Source organism: Bubalus kerabau, chromosome 20 (assembly GCF_029407905.1).
Source record: "Bubalus kerabau isolate K-KA32 ecotype Philippines breed swamp buffalo chromosome 20, PCC_UOA_SB_1v2, whole genome shotgun sequence".
Taxonomy (NCBI): domain Eukaryota; kingdom Metazoa; phylum Chordata; class Mammalia; order Artiodactyla; family Bovidae; genus Bubalus; species Bubalus kerabau.
In genome coordinates this window covers 49,913,615-49,929,588 of record NC_073643.1, presented here as the reverse complement: position 1 = coordinate 49,929,588, position 15,974 = coordinate 49,913,615, and the positions used below count along the sequence as shown (strand labels likewise).

Below are 15,974 nucleotides of genomic sequence, written 5' to 3'. Positions count from 1 at the left end.
AAAGTTAAAGCAGATACCGATTGAAAAATGTAGTTTTCACTTTATTTACACAGGTCACAAAAGTAAAACCAAGTAGCAGTGATGAATTGGCTGTAGCAACCATATCTTAAGTCAATTCACCTCTGGTCAGTCAGCACCATCAGTAAGCGAACGCTTGGTAAGGCAGATGGAGGCATGTTTATAGTCTGTCTGGGAAGCTGGCTGCCAAATGGGACAGTCTATCCTTTACCCAGCTGAAATGTCCCTTTTTCCATGGGTTGCTGAAGACAGGCACTGAAGCCTAGCTAGTGTTAACTTCCCACACACACTGTCTTCCAGGATTTCCTGAGAAATACTTATAGCACAATTTGTAGTTTACTTTGTATTTGAGATCTCCACATGTCTTCGGATTAGGCTGAATTTGCCTGTTGGGTCCGGGATATACCATTTTTCCCAGACATCAGTATATGAAGCAGTTCTTCCCCATGGCTTAAAGTGCCCATTCCAGTGGAGTAACTTGGCAGCCTTTACAAATTGGGGTGAATATCGTTTTCCAGCACTGGAACCTTACATTTAGAGAAAAAAGAGCCAAATCATTGTACTAATCAGACACAAGACTGCAGGTAACTTAAGGGAAACAATATAGTCCATTCCTGAGGGTGGTCCTTAATAGACACATGACCGCTTAGGCTCTTGGTTAATTACCTACTTACCAAGGTGGCGAACGTTCCACATAGGGTCGATGGTGGAGTGCTGCTGATAAAACACGATCAGCAGGGGTGGCGTTGTGATGCTGCCAGCCAGTGTTCTGCTATACAGCCCCTCTCTGGGTGGGCGAGAGAACAATTCCTGTTAGTCAAGACTGTCAGGGTTGAGATACAAGAGTTTTCAGAGCTAGGCCAGTTACATAACTTACTCTACATTGAGTTTCATCCATTTTTCCAGCTGGTTAGTTATATTCTGTCTTCTCCATTCTGTCAAGTTTGCAACAAAAACTCCAGGATTAAATGAACAGGTGCTGGCTTTCATGGAAAGTTTACGAATTCTTTCCTTCTTATAGTCAAGATATCCAATGTAATTGTACTAAAAACACAATTGGGATATATAGTATGTTTACTGCTTCAAACTAATTTGATAATCATTCTCCTTACTTACGATTTCTCAGATAATTAGCAAAGGGCTCTATATAAAGCAATTAGAAGTGAGAGTTGGGATCACAAGTTAGACAATAGGAACCTAATTATAAAGCCGGATATTCAAGGAGAATTAGGTTTTCAAATCCATAAACCAATCTAGGAAAGTAGCCTTGAGTTTTAGGATGAAATAACCAGTGAATAAAATGTAGCTAAAAGGGGAGTACAGTAAATTCACGAGGTCTAATAAATAATTTACCTGGTTCCCTGCTCCACGGATGACAACTTTAGCAGAGGTTGAATCACAGTCTTCTGAAAATGCAGCTGCGTGTCCCGGCTTCAGTGGTGTATTGTACAGGGCAAGAATATCACCTGAAAGAAAGTTCAAGATTCAGGCTGCAAGTTGTCCCAAGATTCCAGTTCCTCCTACTTTAAGTAGGTAAATTAAGGGTTTTAGTTGGAGTTTCAATATCAAACTTTTAGAAACTAATAGAATAAATATACAGAGAAGCAGAAGGATAGAGTAGACCTGAGAAATACTGTGAACCAATTCAACGTAATTAAGATTTGTATATAATTTTCACACAACAGTAGGATACAAATTCTATTCAAGTTCCCACAGACTGTAAACTAGGAGACATGAACATATCCAGGGATATAAAACAAGGTGCAAAAATTTCATGGTCTAAAGGTATTAAAATCAAACAGTCTGTTATCACTGTGGAATTATGTTAGAAATCAGTATCAAACGATATTTGAAAATAATCCACATATTTTCAAGTGAAAGATGACCTTTTATAGGATAACCCTAAGACAAACACTACAGCCTACAATGGACAGAAAGCAGCAATGATGTGACATTCTTCAGTACCTTGCACGATCACATCATCATCCATGTATATGGCCTTCTTTGCTCTGGGAACCAGAATTGGCAAGTAGAACCTTGCAAAGGTTAACTGGAAAAGGAAAGCATTGAAACAGGATTTGTAAGTGGCTGTGCTTTTGTTTACTAGAAATTCCCAGGATGCTCTCAGCATCCATGCAAGAGAAGACAGCCAAAGGTGTCAGAACTTCCAGACTTGGCCCCCAGGGAAGTATAATCTGTGCACTGTGCCCAGTTATGAGGTATTCCAGCCATCTCCTAGTACTACCAAGTACAAACAAGGGTGCATGGAACTCACTGGTTTTATGGATTCCCCCTGGTCAGGATCCTCCTTTACTTTCCCTTCCAAAAGTTTAGTGTCAAAATTCACAATTTTGTACCTGATACTTTTCAGGTTACTGCTGCTGAGCCAGGACCTGATGAAAATAAACCACCAAATATCAGTTTTAAGTAATAATGTCCCAAATCATAGCCATGTCTCTCTGCTTTCCAAGACCCTAATCCAAGAGAAAGCCTGAGGACCAAACAGGTGTCCTCAATTCCCTTCACCTCTTGAGTTCTGGTATCCTCATCTGTGAGTTTTCCCACTAAAGTCCCTTCCTGAACCAAGATTCTATGGTAACAGAGCTCCCAAAGGCTCATACTTTGATCTCTCTTCTGACACTAAAACTGCTGTACAAAATTCACTATGGAATTGAGATGATCCTGTCGCCACATGGATCGTTCAACTTCTGTCCCTCCGAATACATGAGTGAAGAAAATGAGTCAAGGTATGACGGTAGTGAAAGCTAGTTATCAACATAGGGGGTGAATCAGTCTGTTAACCTATACACTCACTGAGTGTGACGACAGTAATTCTACCTGAGTCTAAGGTACTGCCTGTGAGAAGTCAGTGTTCCCTAAAGATGTCCAGTGCATTTTTCCTAGGGCGATTTCAGATCAGCATTTTGTGGATATGTTATTTCTATTTTAATGCAATATTTGTTTCTATTTTAGATGGTTTCTTAAGTTTTTAAAAATGGAAAAATTACTCGTAACAACTTTCACAAAAAACATGAACCATGAAGAAAGGCACAGAACTCTGACCACTATTAACCTATTAGACAAAACTTTGGAATAAACTTTGTAAATCTTAAGTCAAAGCATCTTCAAAACACATTTAAGACTGTCCATCAGAGTGGTTTTCTATAAATCATAATACTCAGGATCATTTACTGAGCAATTATTATGTGGTAGGTAGGTAACATATATTTTTTTTCATTTACTTGATACAATAATCCTCTGCTACTGCTAAGTCACTTCAGTCGTGTCCGACTCTGTGCGACCCTATAGATGGCAGCCCACCAAGCTCCGCCATCCCTGGGATTCTCCAGGCAAGAACACTGGAGTGGGTTGCCATTTCCTTCTCCAATGCATGAAAGTGAAAAGTGAAAGTGAAGTCGCTCAGTCGTGTCCGACTCTTCGCGACCCCAAGGACTGCAGCCTACCAGGCTCCTCCGTCCATGGGATTTTCCAGGCAAGAGTACTGGAGTGGGGTGCCATTGCCTTCTCCACAGCAATCCTCTAGGTTGGATATTTACACCCCATACTTAGAGATGAGGAAATAGGTTCCCAGGGGTTAGGTCTATATTCACTTCACCATTCTACCTTGCTGTTGCTCTCCTGTCCCTTCCAACTCTAGACCAGAACTACTCAAGAGCATGTTCTAGAAATAAGAAACTTGTAAGAGAATGTAAGTCAACACAGTGCTTCCTTCATTGAGGAAGTTATTACCAAAAAAAAAAAAAAAAAAATGCTTGAGTTTAACAACGTGCATAGTAAACACAGTTGATTCACATCTTGGCCCAAGTTGCTTACACGTTTCTGCTATCATGGAGACATATTTATGGTACAATCATACGGAAAAAATGTGCGGTTTATATGTGGTATAATAATTACACAGGAAAAATGATTGTAAACACTGAAAACACATTATTCGATTGGCAGCTGGCCTGCTCTTAGAGTATCCCCTAGAAGCAGAGCCATCAGGCAAGCAGAGCTCACCGGAGATGGTCCGCTGTGCCATTGAGTGTAACAATGTAGAAAATCACGTTGGAGCGAGTATTGTGCTGAATGCTGTTTATGGCTGCAATGGCCCCTCCAAGCCTATCTTCAGATGCAGCAATGACCACAGGAATCTCCTCTTCTCTCCCGTCTACCACATGTTGGGGAGCATTTGGGATAAAGTCCACTGGCTGAAGCCCCACAATTCCTGAATCTGCAAAGAACGCACACAAGGAAGGTACTATGATACAATCTCAAGAGCTTTTCATACAGATCCCAACACATGAAAAGAGGTTAGCCGAGGGTTATGCTACTTAGACCTCAATCTGTCTCATTACAATGTGAACCACACAGGCCCGAAATTGTGTTTTCCTGTATGTAACCAGGCCTTGGAAAAGCGTTTAAAACAAAAAACAGGCAGCAGATGGAATTATGATACACTACTGGTAGGAATGTAACAGGATCTTTTTAGACTGTATTTTGGCAATTTGTATCAAGAGCCTTAAACAGGTACATGGCCTCTGACCCAGTAATTCCCTTGTGTCTCTTAAGAACAAAACCTGAGAGGGAACCAAAAGTCATAATTTTATTTACAACTATGAAAACCTAGAAACAGACTAAAAAACAGTTTTTTTTTTTTCAAACCATGAATCGTGTCCCAGAAGTATGCATGAAAGTAATTTAGTGGGTCACAATTAGAATGTGAGCAGGAAAACAAGTTTCTGAATTGGAACAGAACAGCGACTTAGAGAATATCAGAATGCATCACACACAGCAACTCCGCGGAGTATTGTTTTGCAAACCTTCCTTCTTGCCTTTCATAGTATGTCCATTCATTGACTCATTCATCATGCACGGAACACTGAGCACTTACTATGTGCCAGGCAATATCTAGGCACTGGGGTTACAGCCATGAATAAAACAGTTTAATCTTTACGACTGTGAAGGGCAGATAGACAATACATACATGCATGTGTGCTGTAACACATTCACATTGTGGGGTTGCCATCAAAAAAAATCTCAAAGTCGTTGTACCAAATGACTTTCCTATAGCAAAAAGTAAACTATGTGGCATTAAATTTACATTTGAAAAGTTTTGTCTTGGTGACTTACTTAGGATATAATTAGGTGAAAAATCATGTCGTGTAATTTATATTAATATATAGTATAATCTCAACTATATGGAAAAAATACACAGGAAAAAAACTGGATGGTAGAAAGGGGAAATTTTAATATTCATAGTTATCTCTAGGCAGTGAAATAATTTATTCAATGAGTATTTATTAAGCACCTCCTATGTACCAGCCACAACTGCCCTCATGGAACTTGAATGCGGTTTATAAATGCTCCTACTATCAGGAGCATGCATTACTTTCTGTAAATACACACACACATACATATATATACACTATTATAAAACATGCTATCAGAGCATTCAGTGAAAGTTAAGGGAAAACTATTGGTCTTTTCATGCTCTGGTCAAGGATGGTGGGTAACATTTCAAAAATTATTTTTGACAAACCTTCTGAAGCCTCAAACATTTCTCAATACCAAGGCAGGGCAACATGAACAACCAATCTAAAATAACTGGCAGCAGAGTTATACAACAATGATATTTTAAATCAGCTGAAGAGGTTTTATGGTTTTGTTTTACTACTAGAGTCCTGCTGATATGGTTCCACATATTAAAGGAAAGTAACAGGTGACCAGACTGACAATCTAATTGTGAACGAAGTAGGCATCAAACACCAGCAACATTAACCTGTCACCTTCTGAAGCCCTGCCTGACTGAAATGTCTGCAGATAACAGCCTATAGTGGCTCCTTTCTCTAAGGATTCTAATTTGGTAAAAAGGAACCTTTGGTGAGATCAAATGCTTAGCAAACAACTGCCCAGCAGGGACAAGGGGACAGGCTGCTAGAGCACAATGAGTGCCACCTGCCTTTCTCAGAGTCGTTAGTAGCTTCTGTAGGGCCAAGCAGAAAGCCTTTTCTTTAAATCTAGTGATGTAACTTAGAATGTGGGACACAGGGAATTCCAGGTCCTTAACAGGCAGCAAGGCTTTAGTCAGGGTTCCCGTACCTGAAACCTCATTCCTCAGCAAACTGCTCAGACCAAGGAAGTTATGATGCAAAACCAGTAAGAAGAGAGCAACAGCCAGGACCAGGATGACGATGTTTACTGAAACACAGAGGAGAAAGCCCACATTACATCTCTTCACCTTTTGACCCAGTAAAAGATAAGACACGGCTTCCTCTGTGGCTTAGCAGAAAAGAATCTGCCTGCCAATGCCACACACTCGGGTTTGACCCCTGGGTCGGGAAGATCCCCTGGAGAAGGAAATGGCAACCCACTCCAATATTCCTGGCTGAAAAATCCCATGGACAGAGGAGCCTGGTGGGACGTGACTCAGCAACAACAACAAAATAACAACTGTAGAAAGAACGTACCTTTACGAAATGACATCTTTCTCTTCTGTCTTATATTAGTTTTTAACCCTACAAAACAAAAACAAGCCCCCAAAGTCAGTAGGTACATTACAGTGGCCATCAAAATGCCTACACTTTTATTCAGACAGAAACAAGAAGTGAATATATCGTATATTCTGCCAGAAACTTGTTTTGAATTAACAGTTTCCAAGAACCCAACTTGAGATCTGAATTTTTTATGGCAGTCATAATAATAATATATTTCCAATAACTTACAGCCTTGTATACCATATGCCACTAGACGAAAAGCAAAAGAAATTCTACCAGGAGGAATACCTGGTAGAATTCAGGGGTCTAGGGGTCTAACCACTATGGAAACGTTTTCTGAATGAATTTCTACTTAGAATTCCTAAGTAGACAGGGACTTAGTTGTCTATTGGAGAAGGCAATGGCACCCCACTCCAGTACTCTTGCCTGGAAAATCCCATGGACGGAGGAGCCTGGTAGGCTGTGGTCCACGGGGTCACTAAGAGTCGGACACGACTGAGTGACTTCACTTTCACTTTTCACTTTCATGCATTGGAAAAGGAAATGGCAACCTACTCCAGTGTTCTTGCCTGGAGAATCCCAAGGACGGGGGAGCCTGGTGGGCTGCCGTCTATGGGGTCGCACAGAGTTGGACACGACTGAAGCGACTTACCTTACCTTAGTTGTCTATGATCAAGTAAACTGAGGTCAACCTCATTGGTACAAAATACCACCTGTTTCAAATTGTATTCTATTAACTCATTTCTAAAGGCCTTTGAAAAGAAGAAAAATATATTGAAGGGCTATTTAAAAAAATTGGGAATCACAGGCCAGATTACAAATTTGGAGAAAATAATTCAGACTCCCAAAGTACACACACGGCGAGGGTGGGATGATTTGAGAGAATAGCACTGAAACATGTACATTACCATATGTAAAACAGATGGCCAGTGCAAGTTCAATGCATGAAGCAGGGCACCCAAAGCCAGTGCTCTGGGACAACCCAGAGGGATAGGATAGGGAGGGAGGTGGGAGAGGGGTTCAGGATCCGGGGGGACATGTACCTGTGGCCGATTCATGTTGATGTATGGCAAAAACCATCACCATATTGTAATTATCCTCCAATTAAAATTTCAAAAATACACATTCCTTCTCTCTCACTCTTCTTTCTAAAGCAGTACATGTAAAGTATACTATATCAACAGCTTTCCTCTCTAAAGAATATCTATCATTATATACTCTGAGCTATGTGTCTCTACTTCCTCTTGAGGACTGAGCCTGACCTATAGAAGGTGGCAGACTGGGGGCTCCTCAGACAGTTCTATTGTCTGCCTGCTTGGAGCCAATTTCCACCAAGACTGAAGAAAACAATCTCACTTTAATGAATCTCATTTAATGAACAGTATAAAGGACAATGGTTGAGCTCAACAACGTCCAGCAACAATTACTTACAGGTAGTATCCTGATCAAGGGGCACGAGTATTTGTGCTATTGCAACTGGCCAGACAGAAGAAAAACACAATCCTAGCAGGTATTTGATGCACTTAAGTAGATTTGCATGGCAGAAACCATCTGCTCCAAAACCTCTTCCATGCTTATCTACATGCAAAATACCAATTATTATGGAGTGTGTCTGCTCCATAATTCCTTTCCTGGTGCAATTCCTGGTAATGGAATTCACTGATCTGGGTAGAAAGAATTCTCAGAGCCAAAGTGCATGTACATGCAGGATGTGCAAAAACACTGACTATATTTCTGCTAGAGTACACAACTGTGTAAAACTTGATGAGTGATATTCACTTGTCCACTATGAAATTAATATTTTGTTTAGAAATGATAAGGCCTTCACATTCCCAAATCACTCAACACACACACACACACGGCAGCCGTTCCCAGAAATATGGGTGAAGAAACCTTAGGGGGAAAGAGCACTTTATGTTTTTCAACTTGCTGGCTACACGCACCAGTACCCACGTTCTCAGTGGTCTCTTCTGCTTTCCCTCCTATTGCTATACACTCCCATGGAAGGCCATTCCACTCACGCTCTGCAACCTATCTCTTTGGTGCAGCAACAGCAAACTCTTTCCCTCTCTGCTGGAACACACTCTCAGCAGCATATTATCATGCTCTGGTATCTTCCAGTTAATTAAAAAATAAAAAAGACACCACTTCTCAAATCCCAGTAGACCCACAGACCCATTTCTCTGCTCCCTCTCACACAAAAAGCTTGAAAGGACTGAAAGTCTCCAGCTCCAGTTTCTTTCCTCCTGTCCTCTCTTTAGCCTCCTCCAACCAGACTTCTAGCTCTACTTTTTCCATTCAAACTGGCTTTGCTGAGACTACAGAAGACCGAGGTCACCTTTTGGTCCTCTTACCCATCCCCTCAGAGACCATCAATAAAGCTTACCATCCCCCTCTTCAATTATGACATTATCTCCTTTATTTGATTTGTTTCTTCATTCTGTCTTCCCTGATCTTTGGGAACAGTGACTCCAGGGAAAAGTGTATACTGGTGTATCCTTGCCATCTAAAACCATGTCTGGCAAAGGACAGTAGATATGTGATACTTGTTGAACAATCTTGTTAATCTAGGAGCAAGGCTGGTTCTCAGCCCTGAAAGGGAACATCATCTTTAAAAATAATCATGGAAACAAATTCCAATGGGGATCTCTCTGAAATCAAATCTGACAAAAGCAGTCTCCTTTTCCCATAATTATCTTTATAGATCAAATACCATAAAGTATCTACAGCAACTGCTACCCTGTAAAGTGCGTTTAAAGAAGGATAAACAGAGTGATATGTCTATGGCTACATACAAGGGAAAGGGCTTAGTCTCCACCAGATTGAAAGGTGGAAAAGGTACTAAGGGTGTACATTCACTTTCTCTACCTCTTCATCTGGCTAGCTACTACTTGGCTTTCAGCAGTTAAAGGAGCCTCCCTCAAATCCCGCATTCAGTCGCATCTCCCCTGAGCTCTCATATATCCAAGGCTTCGCTACCCCAGAGTAATCCGGTTTATACTTCTGGGGTTACGTGGCTGTCGCCCTTGACACATTCTGGGCTCCAGGAAGGCAAGGGCCTGTTGTTGGTCAGGGCCGTATCTTGCGCGCGCGCACACACACACACACAAGCTGCGGGGTGTATTTGCGGATTAATGAATGAGGGCACCATCATGATTATCCGGGTTGTGAAGATCTTTTTTGTACAGTTCTTCTGTGTATTCTTGCCATCTCTTCTTAATATCTTCTGCTTCTGTTAGATCCATACCATTTCTGTCCTTTATCGAGCCCATCTTTGCATGAAATGTTCCTTTGGTATCTCTGATTTTCTTGAAGAGATCCCTAGTCTTTCCCATTCTGTTGTTTTCCTCTATTTCTTTGCATTGACCGCTGAAGAAGGCTTTCTTATCTCTTCTTGCTATTCTTTGGAACTCTGCATTCAGATGCTTATATCTTTCCTTTTCTCCTTTGCTTTTCGCTTCTCTTCTTTTCACAGCTATTTGTAAGGCCTCCCCAGACAGCCATTTTGCTTTTTTGCATTTCTTTTCCATGGGAATGGTCTTGATCCCTGTCTCCTGTACAATGTCACGAACCTCATTCCATAATTCATCAGGCACTCTATCAGATCTAGGCCCTTAAATCTATTTCTCACTTCTATTGTATAATCATAAGGGATTTTATTTAGGTCATACCTGAATGGTCTAGTGGTTTCCCCTACTTTCTTCAATTTAAGATGGTGTGATCACTGACCTAGAGCCAGACATCCTGGAATGTGAAGTCAAGTGGGCCTTAGAAAGCATCACTACGAACAAAGCTAGTGGAGGTGATGGAATTCCAATTGAGCTATTCCAAATCCTGAAAGATGATGCTGTGAAAGTGCTGCACTCAATATGCCAGCAACTTTGGAAAACTCAGCAGGGGCCACAGGACTGGAAAAGGTCAGTTTTCATTCCAATCCCAAAGAAAGGCAATGCCAAAGAATGCTCAAACTACCACACAATTGCACTTATCTCACACGCTAGTAAAGTAATGCTCAAAATTCTCCAAGCCAGGATTCAGCAATATGTGAACCGTGAACTTCCTGATGTTCAAGCTGGTTTTAGAAAAGGCAGAGGAACCAGAGATCAAATTGCCACCATCTGCTGGATCATGGAAAAAGCAAGAGAGTTCCAGAAAAACATCTATTTCTGCTTTATTGACTACACCAAAGCCTTTGACTGTGTGGATCACAATAAACTGTGGAAAATTCTGAAAGAGATGGGAATACCAGACCACCTGATCTGCCTCTTGAGAAATTGTATGCAGGTCAGGAAGCAACACTTAGAACTGGACATGGAACAACAGACTGGTTCCAAATAGGAAAAGGAGTTCGTCAAGGCTGTACATTGTCACCCTGTTTATTTAACTTATATGCAGAGTACATCATGAGAAACGCTGGGCTGGAAGAAACACAAGCTGGAATCAAGATTGCTGGAAGAAATATCAATAACCTCAGATATGCAGATGACACCACCCTTATGGCAGAAAGTGAAGAGGAACTAAAAAAGCCTCTTGATGAAAGTGAAAGTGGAGAGTGAAAAAGTTGGCTTAAAACTCAACATTCAGAAAATGAAGATCATGGCATCCGGTCCCATCACTTCATGGGAAATAGATGGGGAAACAGTGGAAACAGTGTCAGACTTTATTTTGGGGGGCTCCAAAATCACTGCATATGGTGACTGCAGCCATGAAATTAAAAGATGCTTACTCCTTGGAAGGAAAGTTATGACCAACCTAGATAGCATAATCAAAAGCAGAGACATTACTTTGCCAACAAAGGTTCGTCTAGTCAAGGCTATGGGTTTTCCTGTGGTCATGTATGGATGTGAGAGTTGGACTGTGAAGAAGGCTGAGCGCCGAAGAATTGATGCTTTTGAACTGTGGTGTTGGAGAAGACTCTTGAGAGTCCCTTGGACTGCAAGGAGATCCAACCAGTCCATTCTGAAGGAGATCGGCCCTGGGATTTCTTTGGAAGGAATGATGCTAAAGCTGAAACTCCAGTACTTTGGCCACCTCATGCAAAGAGTTGACTCATTGGAAAAGACTCTGATGCTGGGAGGGATTGGGGGCAAGAGGAGAAGGGGACGACAGAGGATGAGATGGCTGCATGGCATCACTGACTCGATGGACGTGAGTCTGAGTGAACTCCGGGAGTTGGTGATGGACAGGGAGGCCTGGTGTGCTGCGATTCATGGGGTCGCAAAGAGTCGGACAAGACTGAGCGACTGATCTGATCTGATCTGATCTGAATGAGGGCAGCAACCACACACATCAACCTGCCCCTCGAGTTCCCAGAATCCCAGCGTCTGTAAGTGACTCTGGCGCGCAACACAGCATACAGGCCAGCGAACCAGTAGGGACCCCCGCGGCCCAGGTTTCCCAGAACAGTTTCTCTCTGCAACGTGGGTCTTCCACCTTCCTCAGAGAGACACCCGCAGAGAGAGAGAGGCTGTGCGAATCCTTGGCGGTCTGAGTCTGTGAAGGGGCTAGAGCAGCCGCCGAGCAGCCTGGAGGCTCCCCGGGCGGGAGCTGCCCACACTGGTGCGAAGGGGGCGGCAAGAACCCCTCCCCGAAAGGATACCCTTTCTCTGGATGAAGGGTTCTGGGGTAGTCCCCCTCTAAATTCTGGTGTTCCGCAGAGCACACGCTCGGCGGGCTCCCCGCCCAGGCTCCGAGACCCCTGGATGGGATTCCGGTCAGCCGTTCCCCTCGGACGCTGCCCGCAGCAGCCCTTACCTGCAGTCCGAGGAGAAGGAGGAGCCGCTGCCCGCACCCCGGCCCGCCCCGCCAGCTCAGCGCCCCTGCCGCAGGCCCCGGGGCCCAGCCAGCCGCCGGACCGCCCGCGTCGCCTGCACTCCGGACCAAGGCCGCCCGCCCGCTAGCTTCGCGGCCGCCGCGCAGCCCCAAAGACCCCCGCCCGTCGGCCGCTCGGAGCCCGAGGGCGTCGCACGGAGCAGGCGCCGCCGGGCAGCCCCACCGCTGGGGTCCTCGCAAGAAGTCCGTCGCCATGGAGACGTGGCGCGCGCAGGCCGCAGTTCAGCAGCGCCCGCCCAGCCGAGGACAGTTTGGGGGACCGGGACCACGGCTCCCAGCACCCAACAGCGCTGACGGCGAGCCTTTCACGGGCGCGTGATGCCTCGACTCGGCTACCGCCGTCAGCATCTCAGTCCCCGCGGAGAGGGCGCCGGCCGACGGCCAACTGCGAAAGCACAGGTCGCCTAGCGAGGGCACTGGGAGGGGCCTCGGGCCGACCGGGTCTGTGGGATACATCCGCTTCCGGGGCCGCGGCCATCGCAACCCTCGACTCCGCAGGCCCGCGGAACTGGACCCGTCAGCAGAAGCTGACCCCGGGCCCTAGCGTCCCTGAGTCCCGGCTGCCCTCGCTCTGCCGCCCGCCTTCAGAACCAGACATGTTGGAGCATCTGAGCTCACTGCCCACGCAAATGGTGAGGCCGCTGCCCGCCAGGGCCCTATGATCCTGCACGCAGCTCGCGAGCCTGGCAGCTCCGCAACCCTTGTCCAAGACCTATCCCGTGCGGCGCGTGTACCGAGTTGTACCTACCTGGTGCCCTTCTCTCTTCCCCCCAAGGGTGCCCCTCCCTGGGCTCCGTAAGGATGCTTCGGTTCCCCCGGGAAACCCAGAATGGCATTCCTTGCTTAGGTTCTTGGGGGAGCCCCATATGTTGGGAATGCCCTGGTGCCAAAAATGTGAGGCCCTTGCAGTAATGTACCTTTTCGGTGGTGGAACCAACTCCTGCTTTGCTCTTCTTCACCTCTAGGATTACAAGGGCCAGAAGCTAGCTGAACAGATGTTTCAGGGAATTATCCTTTTTTCTGCAGTAAGTATTGATTTTACATAATCTTTTCCAACTTCACACCCAGCTTGACAGTGTTTAATATACTTTCTTTGTCTTTAGATAGTTGGATTTATCTACGGGTACCTGGCTGAACAGTTCGGGTGGACTGTCTATATAGTTATGGCTGGATTTGCTTTTTCGTGTTTGGTAAGATATTATGGCTTGGATGTTAGTGGCAAGTTAGGTTTTCTGAATTGGGTTATTTTGTTTGGATGTAGTACTGAGAATCCGCACAACGTTTCAATGCCAGATAGCATCAGATGAGGTTAAGCTGCATAAAGCTTATTTCTTTTGGCAGTTGCTCCAAGCAGTAATCTTAAAAGTCAAAGCTAGAACTTAAGACCTTATGGTCTTCACATTGCTCCCTCCTCACCTTTCTTTTAGCTCTTAAAGCCATGTGTAAACAATGAGGCTTGTTCTTAAAGTATCTTGTCTGGGTGATGGCACAGAGTTTTCATAGGAATGTCCGTTTCCTTGTTTTTAACCTGTAGCAAAGGAGTCATTTGGGAACCAGGCATAACACACAATACTCTTTCAAGCTTCTAATGGCCATAATTGATTGATTTTCTGTTCTGACCCAGCTGACACTTCCTCCATGGCCCATTTATCGCCGGCACCCCCTCAAGTGGCTACCTGTTCAAGACTCGAGCACAGAAGACAAGAAACCAGGGGAACGAAAAGTTAAGAGACATGCTAAAAATAATTGATCGGGGTTTTCATGATTCAGCTTTACTGTTGTACCCGCTTTTGTTTTGTGTGACATGAGCTAAATTGTTTTCATATATAAAACATAAGCTAAAAATCACCCATGCTCAGCTGTGTATAGATTTTGTTTTCTCCATATTTCATTTCTCTTTTGGGTTTTGATTTCTAAATATTTTAGACCTTCTCCTCACAATCTTCCTCTGAAATGGAGAACAGAAAACAGAAGTATGCAAAGTTTCTTTCAGGTCTACAAAATGAGTAAAAGCTTCATAAATGACAGTACAATTTAACTATCAAGTTTTATAATTCATTATGGGTAGTCAGGCTGTTTTAATGTTTCCAATTAAAACTCAGTGCAATTCAATGTCTGTAGAGTCTTTTGTTCATTGTTCTGCAAACATGACTAGGAGTAAAAGCCAAAGTTAGAAGTTCATGGTTCTGAAAGTGTCAGCAAGAACCATTTCTATCTTCTGAAGCTACAAGGTCCTAATGTATGATTTTTTTTTTTTTAAACAACAGCAAGCACTTGTGAAAAAACTTACTGATGTAAATTTTGTGGTAAAGTAATATTTTGGTACCAGTAAAATAAGGCTGTTGCCAAACAGAAAACATTTAATCCATGCTTTACCTAAGGCAGTTCAAAATGAAAACCTGAGAAGCTATAAATTACTTTTAAATTTTCCAGAGAGCTGAAGAGAAAAATGTTCCAACAGTCTTGTGTGAGGAATGGGAGTGCAAGGGTTATTACAAGTCATATTCTTCTTCTCGATACCAGGATATAGGACTTCCAAACTGAGTTTTTAAAAAAGGGAGTGAAGATCTTAATACACCAGAAGTCAGGAAAGGGTTTTTAAAAGGGGGAAGAAAAGTAAAAGACAGCAGAAATAAGACCAAGCATATTTATAAAAAATGTGATTACAAAGTTAAGAGCTCCCAATAGGGTTGAAAATCATGTTACCTCATGTTCTCAAAATGACACCCAAAGGTTGAAAACAGGAGCAAGGATGTATTAGGCAAATGCAAGCAGAAAGGAGTGGTAATAGTGAAAAAGTCAGAAATTTAATATCAGAAAGCATTAAATGGGGCAAAGAGGGACATTTCATAGCTGCAAGATGTCAGTGAATGAATCATGCATTGAGTAAGATGTGAAATACATAAAGACTTACATATACAGGATTTGGCAAAGCTGCACTCTTGGTAGGAGACCAACATTCTACCTTTCAGATTTTGATAGATCAAGGCAATATGAAGACTTTTGCACTTGTTCCACATGCCTGGGACACCGTCCCTTAGGTATACGTGACTTGTTCTCTCCTTTCATTCAGGTCCCTACCCAGTGCATGAATGCTAAGTCACTTCAGTCGTATCTGACTCTGTGACCCTATGGACTGTAGGCTGCCAGGCTCCTCTCTCCATGGAATTCTCCAGGCAAGAATACTAGAGTGGGTTGCCATGCCCTCCTCTAGGGGATTTTCCCGACCCAGGGATCAAACCCACATCTCCTGCATTGGCAGGCAGGTTCTTTAGGACTAGCGCCACCTGGGAAGCCCTACACAGATGTCACTGTAAAGAAGCATTTCCTACTATCCTATCAAAAGTTTGGGTATGCCCCATCATTCTGTATTTATTTTCATGGTATTTAATATATCTCAGTATATATTTGTTAATCATCCACCCCAGAACATAAGCTCCACGGGAACAGGAACCTTCTTGGGCTCACTGCTTTTTGCTTAGTACAAGAGTACATGACACATAGGCACTCCATCATATTTACTAAATGAACACAGAGCTGTGCTGTCCAATATGGTGCTACTAGTCATGTGTGTCTTAAGTTTAATTAAAAATTGGGTTCCTCAGGACTTCCTGGCCATCTAGTGCT

The 15,974-nt window shown here is 43.5% G+C and overlaps 2 protein-coding genes across 3 annotated transcripts; one reads left to right on the top strand and one right to left on the bottom strand.

The window, feature by feature from the left end:
* Window positions 1-16: 16 nt before the first annotated feature.
* GLT8D1 (glycosyltransferase 8 domain containing 1) lies at window positions 17-13,364 on the bottom strand. Of its 2 annotated transcripts, none has more exons than XM_055558815.1 (10): window positions 13,265-13,364; window positions 6,489-6,536; window positions 6,121-6,219; window positions 4,039-4,252; window positions 2,294-2,411; window positions 1,984-2,068; window positions 1,372-1,484; window positions 896-1,062; window positions 693-805; window positions 17-545 (listed from the first exon to the last, which is right to left on the bottom strand). In XM_055558815.1, the coding sequence occupies exons 2-10, from the start codon at window positions 6,502-6,504 to the stop codon at window positions 355-357; spliced, it is 1,116 nt and encodes a 371-aa protein (XP_055414790.1). In that variant the 5' UTR covers window positions 6,505-6,536; window positions 13,265-13,364; the 3' UTR covers window positions 17-354. The 2 variants fall into 2 exon arrangements, with proteins under 2 accessions (XP_055414790.1, XP_055414791.1); XM_055558816.1 differs by lacking the exon at window positions 13,265-13,364 and adding an exon at window positions 12,270-12,470.
* Window positions 12,697-14,459, top strand: SPCS1 (signal peptidase complex subunit 1). Its single transcript, XM_055558820.1, has 4 exons — window positions 12,697-12,979; window positions 13,313-13,372; window positions 13,451-13,537; window positions 13,972-14,459. Exons 1-4 carry the CDS (start codon window positions 12,944-12,946, stop codon window positions 14,095-14,097), a joined length of 309 nt encoding a protein of 102 aa, XP_055414795.1. The 5' UTR covers window positions 12,697-12,943; the 3' UTR covers window positions 14,098-14,459.
* The last annotated feature ends 1,515 nt before the right edge of the window (window positions 14,460-15,974 follow it).